Here is a 16279-nt window from a genome sequence, read left to right as displayed (position 1 = left end):
AGCTCTGTCCCAACACTTCCTGTTCACCTTCATCAAGCAGAATATTTCTCATTTAAAGACAGGGAAAACACAAAGTTAGACAGGGGGCTGGAGGACACAGAGACATTTCCAACGCTAATATCTCATTTTACTTTACCATGCTGCTGTCTGTGCATTCCCTGTCTGGTACAAGCATTTCAGACTGAGCAGGTCTTTCCTCCCACTGTGTTTTAATCGCTTCCATATAATAATAAGTTAAATAGGAAAAAAGACCTCAGAACATCTAAGACTGATATAGATGTACCACTTCCTCCCCATATTTCCTACTGGTGTAACTCCACTGTACAGGGAAGTTTTCTGTGCCTCACTCTGTGCCACGCTGGCAGTTTGTGGGTTTGAGCCAGATGGATTCTCTGACAAATGCTTTAACATTTCTATCCAACTCCTGCTCTGCACAGCCTGGTCACGTCCTGTATGATGAGGGTAAAAGAGGAGATTGTATTTGGTGCCATTGGGATGGGTGTAGGCTGTGAGTGAATGTGGGGCTCAAACAGCCAACAGCCCCTCTGGCCCCAGCTCAGCCTGAGCTGAGTCCCTTGTCCTGCAGCCTGACATTGAAATTACAGGTGCTGCCTCCAGCTACAATTCAGGTTTAGTGCCATCAGGTGAGGGAAAGACTGGGCTAGAAACACACCAGCCACTTTTGGATAGAATCAACTTTTATCTGTGACCTTTGTGCTGATTTTGAGAAATGTGACATGGCTGCCTTCCCTCCTGTGCCTCTCGCATGCAACGTACACAGAGCATCTCTTTCTCCTGATCTGGAAATAATAAATAGCATTCCAAACTATGGCATTTCAATTTCTCACTCTTCATGCTTCCTTCAGAGAATGTGTGATTGCCATCACACTCTTCAAATTCAAATGCCAGATGGAGAATGTGCAAGGGCAACTTACAGCAGTGATTAAACCCGTATCAGGAATTCCTGCTACCTGAGAATGTAAAAGGGATCAGCAGGTGGGGCCAGGAGCCCTTCCAGCAGGATATCCTGTCCCTGCCAGTGCCCTCTAGCAGAGGGGTAGAACATAAAGCTGTGCTGGGATTGGTACTTCCTCAATAAATCATAGTAAATAATGGGGAACAACATATTCCTGTGGGGAATATCATATACATTTGGTAATCTTTCAACTGCTGAATTTTGGTTCAGATCTGAACTGTGTCAAGGATTCTTAAAGGTTAAATTTGATACTATTATTAATCCATCAAAATTACCTTAAGACAGCACCTCCAGGGGTACAGAGGCACCATGGGCAGGGACAGGAGTGCCCAGAAGTGCAGTAATGCAGAGCCCTGGCATCCCAGGGAGGGACTCTGCACCTCCAGGGATACACAGGCACCACAGGCAGGGACAGGAGTGCCCAGCAGTGCCCAGCAGTGCCCAGGAGTGCCCAGCAGTGCCCAGCAGTGCCCAGCAGTGCAGTAATGCAGAGCCCTGGCATCCCAGGGACAGCTGGCTGGGGTCTGGCTGCTCCTGGGGATGGCTGGCTGCTTGAATTTGTATTTGTGTGCAAGGTGCAGGGGCAGACCCACATGACACAGGGCTTAAAAGACTGGTTTTACCTTGGAAAGGAGGAGTGGAGAAGTTATGGATGGGAATAAGGGAGGAAATGACAACAAGAGAACTAATTGATCCTTGCTATCATCTGCACTTTCCACTGTTTATGCCTTCACAAGCCCAGATTTGGCTGCAAGATATGCAAACAGTGTGTGCAGAAAGGCTGGTGAATGAAGGTTATCAAATGGTGTTTATAAGAAAAGAAAATCTGAGTGCATTTTCTTTTTCTGCTGAGTCTGGTCTTGTTTTTAGTGTCTGTGGAACTTTCTGCTCCAACCTGGGCTTTAAAATTATAATATTCCTGTAATATTAGAGTATAAGTGAAAAGGATGTTTTCATCCTGCCTTTCTGTAATTTTAGCATTATCAGGTTTATTTCTGACCAGGAATTTTCTTTTTTTTCTGCTTTGGCTTTAGTTTTGTCTGTTGTTTTTGTTCCTAAGAGCAGAAAAATACTGTATCTTTAAATTAGGAGTAGCTGAATAATGAATCTTGGGCAGTGAAAAGGCTAATGTGCTGTGGAAGAGAAGGAGTTTAATCTAATTTAGTTGGAGGGTGTCTGTCTGTGGTGTTGTTTTCTGGACTGTGGGAATAGAGGAGGGAAGCTGCCCCAGTGAATGGTTCCTCCTGAGCCAGAAGCAGTGGGGAGTCCCTTAGATGCCACTGATCCGAAGCCAGGCCATGAAAAGGGGATTAAAGAAATGTTCTGATTTGCAATTCACACTAATGCACCCCGTCGAACCTTTGGTAATATTTCAAACCACATTTCAAGGGAAGTGCCCTTAAAATAGCCAGCTAAATTGTATTAGAGCAATACTATACAACCCACTCATCCATTTATGATTTGTTTTTGTTTTTAATTCTTTTAACTTGTGGTGGTGGTGGCTTTCTAAGGCAATTAAAACTTTTGTGCTTTGTGCAGATTCGCACTTGCATGGGAATATTTCTCAGTGTGCCTGTCCTATTAGGCAGACGTGTTTACTTAGATTTTGGAGGAAAACTGCTACAAAGATTCTGTAGCTAGGAAAAAATAAACCCATTTGGTTTAGAAAATAAACATTTCTCTGCATGCCATTTAATTTTATTAATATCTAGTGGAAATTCAGTAAGAAATGCAGGCTTATAACATTGCTGGAATAGCTATCAGCTTTCTTTTCGTGTGTGATCCTTTTCTTTCACAGTTGTTATCTGTATGGCTAACATTTTTTAAAATATATGTTTTAATACCTGTGGTTTTAATATATAAATAGAACTCATTACTGGAATAAAATGTGTGAGTTAAAAAGCGAATGAATGTGTAAAAATATAGATGAGAATAGCATTATTGAATAGGATTAACATTAAACTGATCTCTCTTTTTTGTGTAATAAAATGGCTGGTCAGAAATATTAAACTTGAAATCAGTTATAGCTGCAGACTTCTTAAATATTGGATTGCCAATATCAGTGCACGTTCCGTCATGACACACCATTGTTCTTCGTAAGTAATTGAGACTATTTCACTAACAATCTTTAATGTACTAATTAACTCTTCAACTCCCCGAGCTGCTCATTTCATTTCTCTTTTCTGCTGAAGTGTCAGAACATTTTCTTTCAAATGGATTATTTGGGTCTTCTTTAATCCCATTTCAGAAAACCTTGCCTGGCTCTGTAATTTCCAATGACTCTAACATGGATTGGATGGATGCAACTTTGATTTTCACCATCAGCCATATCAAAGTGTTTTATTCCACTGCCACTGTAATAGATTATCCAGCATGAAACTTTGCCATTGCAGGGACCAGGGCTTTTTATTTTCCTGGCTCGTTTATGGTTTGCTTTACTTACAAAATATTTAGTTATGGTTTGAATTATCACTTGCCTTATTAAATATTCAAGTTTTTAAATCTTTTCCTTACGGGACAGAAGAAGAGCTGGACTTTAAGATAGAGATTATTCCTCTGCACATTTTTGGGAGGTGGGGAGATGGATAGCTAGAGGGAGAAATGCATCCTTCCTGTGAGTTGGCACATTATTTGAAATCATGTTTAATTATAAAGTTTCATTAAAAATCTTTTGCTTAAAATTTTAGAAGCCTAATAAGATTTCCATTAATTTAAACATATCACTATTCCCACAACGGCCCAAATGCTTTCTTTTTCCTCTTTCATCCATGGTTAAATATGTAAATAAAATGTCTAAAGTCATTCTTCAAAGAAGACAAAAGAAAAAAGAGCTGAGGGAAAAGACAGCCATAAAATTCCTCCCAATTCTCCATAACATTTGCCAGAGGGGGGCCAACTCCTAGCCAGGGCCTAGCAGCAGGGGTGCCTGGCTGCTCCATAGAATCACACATCTCAAATCCCACACACAGGAGAAAAAAATAAAATAAAATATCTTTTCAGCTGGAGCCTTCAAAAGGTTCTTTTCATTTATTAGTTACAGAGGTATCTTCCAGTTGCTGATTTCTCAGCGCTCTCATTTTTCTCTAATAATGTTCTGTTTGTTACTCTCACTGACTCAGCCTCGTTGAATGGCTGATACATGTAGATAGTCCTTAAAAATATAGAAAGTAAAATAAATGATCTAAAGCAGGATGCACTGGCTAAAGCAATGGCTAGAGAAACAAGGCTGATTTAAATTGGCACATGAAAGATCAATTAAGGGAGACACAACTACAAAGGTTGGAGGTTCCCCCCTTCTTTTTTCTCACTTTCATTTGTGTTTCTTTTCTCCCTCTTAGGAGAAAAAGGTTGCTATCAGTGTTACAGAAGAAAAAAGGCCATGTTTTATATCATGTGTTTTTTCTAGATTACTTTAATGTCAGTGCTGATAGAATATGCTCTACAAAAATACTTGCTGGAAAAAAAAAAAAAAAAGAAAGAAAAACAAGCTCCCAAACAATCCAGTTGGATAAAACAAACATTGAATATGTGCCTGTTATGCATTATTTAAATTCTACTTTTTTATTATTATTTAAATTCTACTTTTTAAAGCAGAATTTACTTGTCCCTTGAAAAAGCTTTCCCCACACATCCCTGCTACCCCCAGCTGAGCTCTCTAGAAGAGGAATCAGGATGAATACAAATACTAAGAAAACAGGCTTAGATTAATGAAGAATGGAAATGCCCCAGCACACCCTCTCTCTCTCTCTCACAGACACACTAAAATAAATAAAGCTCTTTTTCTGCTCATAGCCCTGCCTGCTTTTGAAGCATTCCCCGAGGAATCTGCGAGTGTCCGAGGAAAGGTCGGTCCCTCAGAGCGGTACTTTATAAACCTCATCTCCCCGCTGCCCTGAAAAGCCACGGAAAGGCCTCGCTTCTCAAGGCACATTTTTATGATGGCTTTTAGTCCTTGGCAAGAGCTGGCCACGTCTTCGGGGCTTTCAGAGACAAACATTAGCCCCGGTTTGTTGTCCTTGCTTGGATCCATTTCACCCTTATCACAAGTGAGGAAGCCAAGGGTTTCCTTTCTAGAGCTGCTGGGGTATTAACTCTGACCCTGCGGGATTTGGGAGTTTCCAGGAGAATCCGTGTTCTTTTCGATAAGAAACAGGCACTGATGGAGAGGAGCCCGGTTTGTGTGGGTGAGCATGAATGAAATGAAAGAGAGATTTTCCTCCTTCATTAATATGTTCGCTAAAAGCGAGCTCAAAGGGGGCAGGGGGGCGGGGAAGGGGGAGCTGAGCAGAGCTAATCTTTGACTTCTGCTCGCTGTGCTCCTTTCCGTCTGTAAAACTGCGAGCTGGAGTTTGGCTGGGGATTTAACTTCCTCCTTCTCTACCTCGGAGAGACCAATAAGCAAAATAAATCTCAAAGCTTAACTTTAAAAGTAAACGCAACTCACTTTAGAACGATTCCCGTCTCCAAAAATCTGAAAGTATCTTTTCTATAGTGGATGAAGTAACTTCCCCAAGGGTATGTCTCCTGTCCTTTTAGCATTTCTTATTTAAGGAAAGGGGGAAAAAGAAAAAAAAAAAAAGCAAGCTACTTTTCGAGTGATGCCATACTGTGATTAAAACCATAATCAGGTACTTTTCCAGCAATCCTGCCTGTCCTGTTCACTTAGGAATTCGAGACAAAGCACGACATTTGAAAAAAGCTGAGTCTCCAGGCTGAAAGCAACCATATTTTATGACCCTGGCAGCGAAGAGTTTATAGCACTCGCCATAAAATGCATCCTCCTCCCCACATCCTCCCTGCTAAAGCTTTGCCCCCCCTCCAATAAAGGCAGTCAAGGAGGCACCACCTTCAACCCTCTTATTAGGAGACACGAAGTCTGAAGCCTTCGCTCTCCCTGGCTTCCTACCTGAGCGAGGGAGGGCAGGCTGACGCCTTCTACAGAAAAGATCTTGTTAAACTTTCAACAGAGGGCAACGGGAGGGAAAGCAGAAAGCAAGGAAAGAGAGAAGGAGAGAGAAACAAATGGGGCTTTTTCTAATCTGTGCCGATCAAGGAGAACCTGTAGGGGTCCTTAAGGAGGTTTCAAGGCGTTCCGAGTGATTGGAAAGTAATCACCGTGTCAGCTTCACCTTTCTCATGCAAAGTGGATGTCGTATGCGAGGCGGATCCTGCACAGGTTTTTTTTCTTCTTCTTGGGTTTAGCTTTTTTTTTTTTACTTTATTTTCCCCTCGGATTGAGCCTCCCCCAAGCCCCAGCTGCCGCGGCCGCAGGAGCAGGCGAGGCGGGGGAGCGGAGCCGGCACAGACACCACGCACACTCCAGCCCCGCTCGGCACGGCGCGGCGGAGCCGACCTATTGCAAACCGGGAGCAGAGGGCGGCGAGCAGGGGGGGATTTCTCAGGCCCCCCTCTTCAATGGCTTAGATATTTCCTCCCCCTCCTCCTCCTTTATTCCGCGCTCGGATAAACCAATCTCCACCTCTCGGCAAGAGAGTGAGGAGCCGCGACCCGTCGGAGGAGCGGAGAATCCCCGGAGACAGCGGCGGCAGCAGAGCCGCCCGGGACATGTGCGCGGGGACGCGGTGATCGCCCGGCCGTGCCCGCACCGAGCTCCGCGGACACCGCTCGGCCGGGCGGCGGCGGCGGGCCGCAGGAAGGAGCGGAGCAAGGGAGGCGGGCGGGCGGATCGCGAAAGTGGAAGCCCGGCGAGCGGAAAGTTGCCGCGCTGCCCGCAGTAAGTTGGGCGCTTCTGCGGAGCGGGGGCGCTTTCCCTTCCGCCGGCCGCCGCCCGGGCGCTCCCCGCGGGGCCGCGGCGGCCCGGGCGATGCTGCCCCGCTCCGCCGGCGCCGCGGCCCCGCCGCGCTCGGGGCCGGTGCTGCGGCGGGCAGGGCCCGGCCGGCCGCTGCTCTGAGCCCCGCGGCCCCCGGCCCGCGCTCCGGCCGCCCCGCAGCCGCCGCCATGGGGCCGGCGGCCGGCAGCACCGCGCTGCTGCTCTGCTGGCTCAGCGGCTGCTGCGCGGCCATCAGCTCCATGGACATCGAGCGGCCCGGCGACGGCCGCTGCCAGCCCATAGAGATCCCCATGTGCAAGGATATCGGCTACAACATGACGAGGATGCCCAACCTGATGGGGCACGAAAACCAAAGGGAAGCTGCCATTCAGCTGCACGAGTTTGCCCCCTTGGTGGAGTACGGGTGCCACAGCCATCTGAAATTCTTCCTGTGCTCCCTCTACGCCCCGATGTGCACGGAGCAGGTTTCCACCCCGATCCCAGCCTGCAGGGTGATGTGCGAGCAGGCGAGGCTGAAGTGCTCCCCGATCATGGAGCAGTTCAATTTTAAGTGGCCGGACTCCTTGGACTGCAGCAAGCTGCCCAAAAAGAACGACCCCAATTACCTGTGCATGGAAGCCCCCAACAACGGGTCGGATGAGCCGCCCAGGGGCTCCAGCATGCTGCCACCCATGTTTCGTCCCCAGCGGCCCAGCAGCGGCCACGATCTGCAGCAGCACAAGGACAGCCTGAGCAGAGCGTCCTGCGAAAACCCCGGCAAGTTCCACCATGTGGAAAAGAGCGCTTCCTGCGCGCCGCTCTGCACGCCGGGGGTTGATGTCTACTGGAGCCGGGATGACAAACAGTTTGCTGTCATTTGGATTGCCATCTGGTCCATTCTGTGCTTCTTCTCCAGCGCTTTCACTGTGCTCACTTTTCTCATCGATCCTCAGCGTTTCAAGTACCCCGAGAGGCCCATTATCTTCCTGTCCATGTGCTACTGCGTCTACTCGGTGGGGTACATCATCCGCCTCTTCTCAGGTGCTGAAAGCATTGCCTGTGACAGGGACAGCGGCCAGCTCTATGTCATCCAGGAGGGGCTGGAGAGCACCGGCTGCACCATCGTGTTCCTGGTTCTCTATTACTTTGGCATGGCCAGCTCCTTGTGGTGGGTGATCCTGACCCTGACTTGGTTTCTGGCGGCTGGGAAGAAGTGGGGGCACGAGGCAATCGAAGCCAACAGCAGCTACTTCCACCTGGCAGCCTGGGCCATCCCGGCTGTGAAGACCATCATGATCCTGGTGATGAGGAGGGTGGCTGGGGACGAGCTGACAGGGCTCTGCTATGTTGGCAGCATGGATGTGAACGCCTTGACGGGGTTTGTGCTCATTCCTTTGGCTTGTTATCTAATCATTGGCACTTCTTTTATTCTTTCTGGCTTCGTGGCCCTTTTTCATATCAGGAGGGTGATGAAAACAGGTGGAGAAAACACCGACAAGTTGGAGAAGCTTATGGTCAGGATTGGTGTCTTCTCAGTCTTGTATACAGTGCCTGCAACTTGCGTGATAGCTTGCTATTTTTATGAGAGACTGAACATGGATTACTGGAAAATTGTGGCAACTCAACAGAAATGCAAGATGAACAATCAGACTAAAAATTTAGACTGCATGATGAATAACTCTATCCCAGCAGTAGAAATTTTTATGGTCAAAATTTTTATGTTGTTAGTTGTGGGCATTACTAGTGGCATGTGGATCTGGACTTCCAAGACTCTTCAATCCTGGCAAAATGTTTGTAGTCGGAGATTGAAGAAGAGAAGTAGGAGAAAACCCGCAAGTGTTATTACGAGTAGTGGGATCTACAAAAAACCTCAACATCCACAGAAAACTCACCTTGCAAAATATGAATCAACATTACAGCCGCCCACCTGTGTGTGACCAGGCTTTAGAACAGACTGTATCTCACCTCACAGACTTACAAATGTCCACAGTAGCAGTCAGAAATTTAAATATGAATGGTGCTTTTTTTGTCAGAACATTTTAATATCTCAAGGCACAAAAATGTATCATGCTGAATTCAGGACCTGGTGAAAAACTGAAGGTAAATGTACTCATGGAAAGGTTTTATGTGAAAGAAATATTGTGAATTAAAACAGTCCGTTCTGTTACTAACTTGTAGTTAAGAATCACATCCATCCCTCAGATTAAAAAAAAAACCAGCAACATAAAAACAAAGCCAAACACAACAACCAACACTTATTTAACTTCTTCATGTAGCTGGGCTGGATTTTCTCCAGCTCTCTGAGTAACAAGGTATAGCCAAGTTTTAGGGAGCAGTGCTGTGATTTTAGAAGTGCCCAAGTGAGCATTGTCCCTGCAGGGACAGGAGGAGGCCTATCCTGGGCGAGGATGCTCTCTGGGAAAACAACCTCCGTGCTAACTTTAAACCCTTCCCAGCTCCTCTCAGCCCACTGGGCTTCGAGTGCCTAAAAATAGGCTCGATCTATAATGCTCACCAATATTCTTTCACCAAAAGAGAAACTTCCTGCACCAGACACAAACTTTGTGAATAAGAATAATGTGCAATACATTTTTTTTTCTTACCATGACATGAAAAGAGAAACAAGTATTTTGCTGTACATAAAGACAACAAAAGAAATCTCTTAACAAAAGAACTAAGAGGTCTAGTCCTCAGAAACCCTTTAGTGTTACATTTTGTGGCTTTTTAATGGAAATCAAGCCAATGTTATACACGTTTGGACTGATTTGTGCAAAAAAAAAGGGGGGGATCAATTCAAAGAGACCCAAAGGGCTTATTGACTCTTTCTATTGTTAAACAAATTCTCACTATGAATAGATCAAGAAGCACTAGATTCTGCAAAGGGAAGCTTTGTATAGAGTGATGCTCTTTACTGTGCTGGGGGTGCACAGTTCTCTGCTGTATATATTTGTAATATACAATTATTTTTCATGCTCCACTATTTTATTAAAAATAAAATATGTTCTTTAGTTTGATAATTTTGTGTGTTCTAAACTTTCTCTGATGTGCTTTGCAGTTAATAAACTTGTTTCCTGGATCATTTGGTAAAAGCACACTTTGAATATAATAATTGTTGTTATACTTGCCTGCAAGTATAAATAGAGAGAACAGTAATTTACTCGAAAGAAATTGCAAGGTGGAATGAAATAAATGGATTTTGAAGGTGCATGTTTCTGTGAGCCTCTGCAACTGAGCAAACAGACTGGGCTTTAGTGCTGTAAAAAGCTGCAGCGTGTAGAGCAGGAGCGTGTTTACAAAGCGCTGAGATTACAGCAGTGATCCTCGCTTAGCAGCCCTTTAACATTTGCATAGGCTACGTTCAGCATGTTAAAGATCGCTGCCTCGCTTCACACAGCTGGAACACAACTCAGTCCCTACCCTGCAGGGATTGCCCCCTTTCCAACACCGCTCAAAGCATCGCCGTTTGTGGAAGGACTTAGGGGACACCGGGACTACAAATGCGGGATTTGAATGCTGCTTGAGGGCAGTTACCTGGTGAAGCTCAGACTGTGAATCCATTCTCAAGAAGTTTTTCGTGGCGTGTGTTTCTGTGTGAGGCTGAAGTTTTCCCTGCGGTTTTCCGGGTGATGCCAGGCTGTGGGATCAGCTGGTGAAGCAGGGACAGAACCTCCCTTTCTCACCCAGCTGCTCCAGAAAAGATCCCTTTGTCAGGGATCTCATCACAGAGAGAACAGATCCTAATGGGAGAGTGGGGATCCTTGTGACAGTCATGTTGTGGCTGGGAATTTGCCCACAAAAGGTTTTTTAGTAGTGGTTTGGTTTTTCAACTTATCTGTGCAGTGTGACAGATAAATTCTTGCCTTTTTGTACTCATTTGAAGTGTTCCCAGCAGTGATGAGGAACTTGAGTGGCAGAAATGATCTTGCAGCTATTATCAATAATCTTCATGTCTAAAGTGCACATAGATAAAGCAGTTTTGATACAAAATTCATCTTTTGAGGAAGAGAAAAGATCTTTTTTCTCTTTTGTGCCACTGTTTGACACAGGGCTTTGAGATGGCCTGGAAGTTAATCCTGTCAGAGGACACTGCTGCAGCCAAAGTAGGACATTGCACTAAACAAATCCACTTGTGAAACTACTGAATTAATGTCTGTGCAGCTGTGTACGCTCCAGCTAGAGCAATGGCACTAGATCCTGAGAAATACAGAGTTTTGAAATCACCTGTGTGCTGCAGGAAGCCTTCAGGTGTGTGTCACCCGAGGGAATTCACACCTGACAAGGCCAGTGCTGGCTTCAGCAGGACAGGTTTGTTCAGGGAGCGTCCCAGGCTTCTCTCCAGCCTGCATCAGTCACTGCAATAAACACCTCACTCTTCTGTGGGCCACAGAATATTATTTGCTGTATTGTTGCTGATGAAGTCCTACAGCCTGCTGTCAGGATTCTGAAGAGAAAAAAGTGCAGATAGATGTTGAGCTGTGGCTGAGCTCCTGCTGCCATTCTGAGCTTGTTCAATTGTCAGCTTGGGCCCTTCATTGCCACCAGGGCAGAGCTGCACCTTTTCCTCTGAGAATGACAAATGGTGCTTGGCTGGAGGCATTGTGTAACAAATAGATCCTTGCTAAACTGCAAACCAAGTGTTCAGATTTTATTTATTCTTGCAGTTATTCAGGAGTTATTTAGGGAGGTTACTGGTAAGCAAATGAGATTTCTCAAGTACATAATGATGCTGATTCTTTACATCAGGACTAGTGCACTGTAAATGCAGCAGAATGTAATGATTGGCTTTGACGACATCTTAAGAATTAATTCATTCAGAAATTGCACTTCTTGCTGCCCCATAGCTCCTAACAGTCTTAACAGTTTAATACTGAAGTTGCTATTTAAGGAATTGGAAGCTTATTCCTGTTAAAGGAAAGTGATTTACTTATTTTCAAAACAATTAATTTAATACGGTTATTAATAATCAACACAAATTTGTATTCTTGTCTTAGAAGGCTGCATATTAGTTACATGATAATAATACTAAAAGTCATTAAGGCAACATCTCAAAAATATTAAACTTCTTTATTTTTCACAGTAATTTTATCTTTTAGTGAAATCGTGTTTGAATTTTTATTTGTTGAATTTTATAGAATTTTTCTTTACTGCCAAGGGCCAATAGGTATTTGCTTATCTCAGACTTTTAGGAAAAGTGTCTGCATGTGGTTATTTTAACAATCCAGTCTCTCCATGGGAAACTTGTTGAGGAAGAAATGTCCAGTGGCATTTATCAGATTAAAGTTATAAAAGAAATGCATTCTGTTGGTGTGTGCATACACCAATTCAAGAACCAGATGTTTGCCACGGGCTTGTGAGCAGGCAGAGGAAAGGCAGAAAGTTCCTTTTTCTGGCAAAGGTAGCTTGGTACAACAGTGTGATTTACTGGGGAGAGATTAATGAGGCAAGAGTATGAGATCAGCGGGGGAAAATGAGATTCAGGGCAAAACCCCACAAACTTCTAATTAAGATGGTAAAACTCTTGTTTCTCAGTGAAATGCTGATGCTTCTCATAACCAGAAAAACAATTAAGCTGAGCATTTGCAGGTTTAGACCTGACATGTTGGGACACTCGGAGCTGTAGAGCGCAGGCACCACGGCTGAGAGGATGTGAGGGGCTCAGCCCAGGAATGCTCAGATCCCTTATCAGGCTCTGCCCAAACAGCATTTCACGTGTCTGTTATTGTGCAGCCATTATTCACATCTGGCTGTCATCCCTGGCTGCAGAGAGCAGGAGCAGCCGTGTCTGACACAGACCCTGCTCCCCAGCCCTGAGCACCCCTGCCTGCCAGGGGATGGCTCTGCACTGGTGGCACACTCCTGCTCAGGTGGCCTTGTGATGGCAGGTGGTCTCCAGCAACAGATGGACGAGCTCCAGTGGGTTTCAGTTTAAAACATTTTCACATTTCTTAAAAAAAAATTGAAACGTTATCCTCGTGTAATGTTTTTAAGTATTGCAGACAGAGTAACCAAGTTATTAACAGTGACAGATGATAAATCAGGGCATCCTTTAAAAGGTGGGTGATGGTGATTATGTGGTCTTGGAGCTTGCTTTGATCAGAAGTGACAGCCCTGTAAGGTCTGTGCCACTCAATCCCCCCTGAAGGGAGATCAGCACCTGTTTGCACTTTGAGGCTCCCCTACCTCCCACTGCCTTCCAGCACTATTTCATCTTTTTTAACACACTTGATGTTGATTAGCTTTAAGCAAAGTCATTATTCATTTACAAAACACTCCCTGATGGAGCTGGCTCTGAACTGTACTTCAGTGGCAGTGTTTGTGCTGTAACAGGTCAGGAAGTATCAGCATCCCCATTTTCAGGAAGCCACAAGTTCCAATCAGTCTGAGTGCTAATATTAACCTGGTTTCCATGTTTTTTTGGTCCAGACAATGGTACATGCTGCCCTTGGATCTGTTCTGTGTCTGTTCTCTGGCCTGCTGTACCTTCACACGTTTATCCAGCAGAAACACAGGATCAGCTCAGCGAAACAAACAGGTCCTGCTTTGGCAGATCCCATTTCAGCAGTAAATACTGCTCAAACAGCTTTAAGTCCTGCTTGGGAAGTGGAATGGATATTTCCAGAAGCAGCACAAGAAGGCTTTGATTCACCAGGGGCTGTACAAACCCCAGAATGAGTGCCCATGGTCACTGCAGGCTGTGGAGCAGGATTTGGATGGGCAGATGTGAATTCCTGGGCAGGCAGCAGGGTGGGATCAGGCAGTCCCATGCTCTGAGAACAGATGTGGCTCCTGGGGCCAGCTCTGCCTTTCCTGTGGTGCAAAGCTGAAGCTTTGGGGAGCTGTACATCAAAGGCAGGACGGGGCAACCCTTGTGTGTGTTTGTAGGGCATTGTTTAAAGAGGAATTCCTTCAGTTTGTTGTCACTAGTTTTTTCCTTCCATTCTTCAAGATCTTCTCACAGATCTGCTCTGCTGAAGTCAATGGGTGTCCCGCTAAATTCAGTGTATGCTTTGAATCAAACTTCCTATCTCAGGGAAAGCATGAGCTACAGGAAAAGTCGTTATTTTCATTTTGTTTTTCCCACCTCAGAGCATCTTTTGAAAGTCCTGATGAGACATAAATTCATGATATAGGAAAAAGTATCAGTGAACAAAACAAATTCAGTTATATTTTCAAAATGTGCTGCTGTGTTAGAATGGACAAAGCCCAGTATGTTGCAAAAGCACCTGTCCCTTCAAAATGAAATTCAGAAATACTGGATGTCGATAATGTTGGAATGAAGATTTATTTTTGTATTTTCTTTTAGCATATTTTGGCTTTTTGAGAACACATAGCTCTTGCAAGATGCTCAGTATTAATAAATCTGCATTTCCTGCTGGTGAGGCAGCTCCCCAGAGATTCTCCAGCCAGTTCCCATCCTCGCTCTGCCTGTGCCTCTCTCAGGGGCTCAGAGCTGCAGCAGGCACAGAGCTAACGAGGAGCTGGGTGTGCAGTGCCCCTCGCTCCTCCTCCCCTCCCTGAGCAGCACCTCCGTCCCCCTTCCCCTCTCCCCCGGTGCTGAGCAGGCTTTCATCATCTGCATGAGCCTGCTCCCCTTCCCCTCCTCTCGAGTGATGCCTCCCTCAGTCTCTAATCTGCCCACACACAGCTCTCTGTGCTACTGGCCAGGACCTGCTGCTGCTTTGAGCTTTTTTTGTTCCACACAAACGAAAAGAGATTTCAAAACTTGTGTTTTATCTTTCTTTTTTGGGTAAAGACTGTGGAAAGAAGCAGAGATTCAAAGTTCTGGGCTACCAAAGGTGCTGATGAACACAGGAGACTGTCAAGAAGAGACTGCCAGTTCTGAGCAGGTGCCTTAAACTTGAAAATACTCTTTTGTGGAACAGAGGCATTGTTTGCTTCTGTCTTGTATATTTGTTATTTTATAGCTTCTTTATCTGAGACTAATGTCTGTGTGAAGTAAAAACAGGAAAGGGACAAAGAGCATTGACCAGTTGATAAAACAGGGGGAAAACAACCCCCACCTTTGACTCCAAAGCTCTGAGCCTGAGGAGAGCCTTGTGTGCCTCAGAGTTGTTTTTTCCCAGCTGTACCCAGCTGCCCTGACAGGAGCATTGCAGCTGCCCCCAGCCTGGCTCCTCATCTCCTGAGCTGCTCCCAGCTCCAGCAGGGCTGCTCTGACAGCTGCATCACAACGAGAGCGATTGTGGCTCCCTGTGCTCTAGAAACAAATTCCAGACCTGGCCCTGGTCACTGCAGTGGTTTGATAACATGAGAGTCACGGCATTGACATCTGGACCTTTGACACTCTTTCAGTTATGCCATTTCTTCCTTTTAAGATTTTAGTGGTCAAAATATTTTTGTTTCATATTGACAACATTTTGTCTTGCAAATGGATTTTTAAAGGACAGATTTCTATTGGGGTTTAACACCTTTAATTACTGCAGGTGTTGGGGGTGGTTTTAATCATGTAATCGTTTTTTCTTTTTAAAATTACATTAAAGAACCTTGTTCTTCAGGATCCTGATTTTAACAATGAGATATGACAGTTCCCTTAGACTTCTCATCCTTTTGCAACAATCTTAAAGCAGCCTTTTTTGTTTCTTCAATAAGCCTTTCTTGTTTGACATAAGACATGTTAGTAATATTTTTATAAGTTATTCATTGACAACTAGGAGAGAATAAAAACCAAGCTACATGTCTACATACACTTTTTATTTTGGAATTAATGGATTCAATTTGAAACCAGGTAAAAAATGCTATTTAATCAAGTATAGGCATGGTGTATAGGCAAGTTTAAGGTCAGAACACTGCACCAAATAAATCTGAATTGTGGGATTTGGAAGATCAAGTATCACTCTAGATTGGTTTGTGCTCACAAATCCTTTTAGGTGCTTTTAGCCATTTCCCTGTTAGCAATTCTGCAGTTGAGTTGCAGGATGAGGCAGCCCCATGAGCAGGGTGCAGTAGGACCATTGTGTGTCCTCACAGCAATTCCAGACAAGAAAGAGGTGCAGCCAGTTTATGGAACAGCCCTTGTGCTGAGGATTTGGGATTTTCATTCCCAGCTCAGGGATTTTTGGGAGCTCTCTGAAACGTGGCTTGCTCTTTCCCCTGTCTCTTTTACATCTTTATGTGAGGCCATCCAGAGCTGAGCTCTGCATTCCAGGGGCCATGGAGCAGACCAGCAGATCAGTCACAAGCCAAGAATCACCCAGTTGGTTTCATTAGGAAGGGTGTTTCAGCTGGGCTTCAGCTGACTTTCAGCTTGGCTACTCTGGAGCAGCTCTTGAGATGTTGAAATCTTCACTGAAACACGCAAATAGGAATTCCCAAGGGCAGTGAGTGCCCCCCATCAGCCAGGGACGGTGCAAACTGTGCTGCTCGGAACTGGGGAGGTCTCTGACCAAACACAGGCTCCTGTGCTGCAGCTCTTGTGCTGTAGGGAGCAGTTGTGTGCTGAGATAGGAACATCAAGAGTGCACCAAATTTTATGTTTCTTTTCACACTCTGTAATAGCTCTTCAAGGACCTCCT

General features: G+C 45.1%; 1 protein-coding gene and 1 long non-coding RNA gene across 2 annotated transcripts in view; both read left to right on the top strand.

The window, feature by feature from the left end:
* The window catches only part of LOC139598465 (uncharacterized), a 66877-nt gene that overhangs the window by 16908 nt on the left and 33690 nt on the right, over positions 1-16279 (top strand). The window lies entirely within an intron of this gene.
* Positions 6846-9763, top strand: FZD10 (frizzled class receptor 10). Its single transcript, XM_071444940.1, has one exon. It carries the CDS (start codon positions 6935-6937, stop codon positions 8681-8683), a length of 1749 nt encoding a protein of 582 aa, XP_071301041.1. The 5' UTR covers positions 6846-6934; the 3' UTR covers positions 8684-9763.

The sequence above is a fragment of the Agelaius tricolor genome, unplaced genomic scaffold (assembly GCF_023055355.1).
Source record: "Agelaius tricolor isolate 1412-34295 unplaced genomic scaffold, bAgeTri1.0.p SCAF_20, whole genome shotgun sequence".
Classification (NCBI taxonomy): Eukaryota; Metazoa; Chordata; class Aves; order Passeriformes; family Icteridae; genus Agelaius; species Agelaius tricolor.
The sequence above is the reverse complement of the archived record's forward strand: the minus strand, read 5'-3'. Positions and strand labels throughout refer to the sequence as shown.

Excerpts from the sequence above, each read along its gene's own strand:
- FZD10 (XM_071444940.1), top strand. The coding sequence starts at position 6,935 with ATGGGGCCGGCGGCCGGCAGCACCGCGCTGCTGCTCTGCTGGCTCAGC.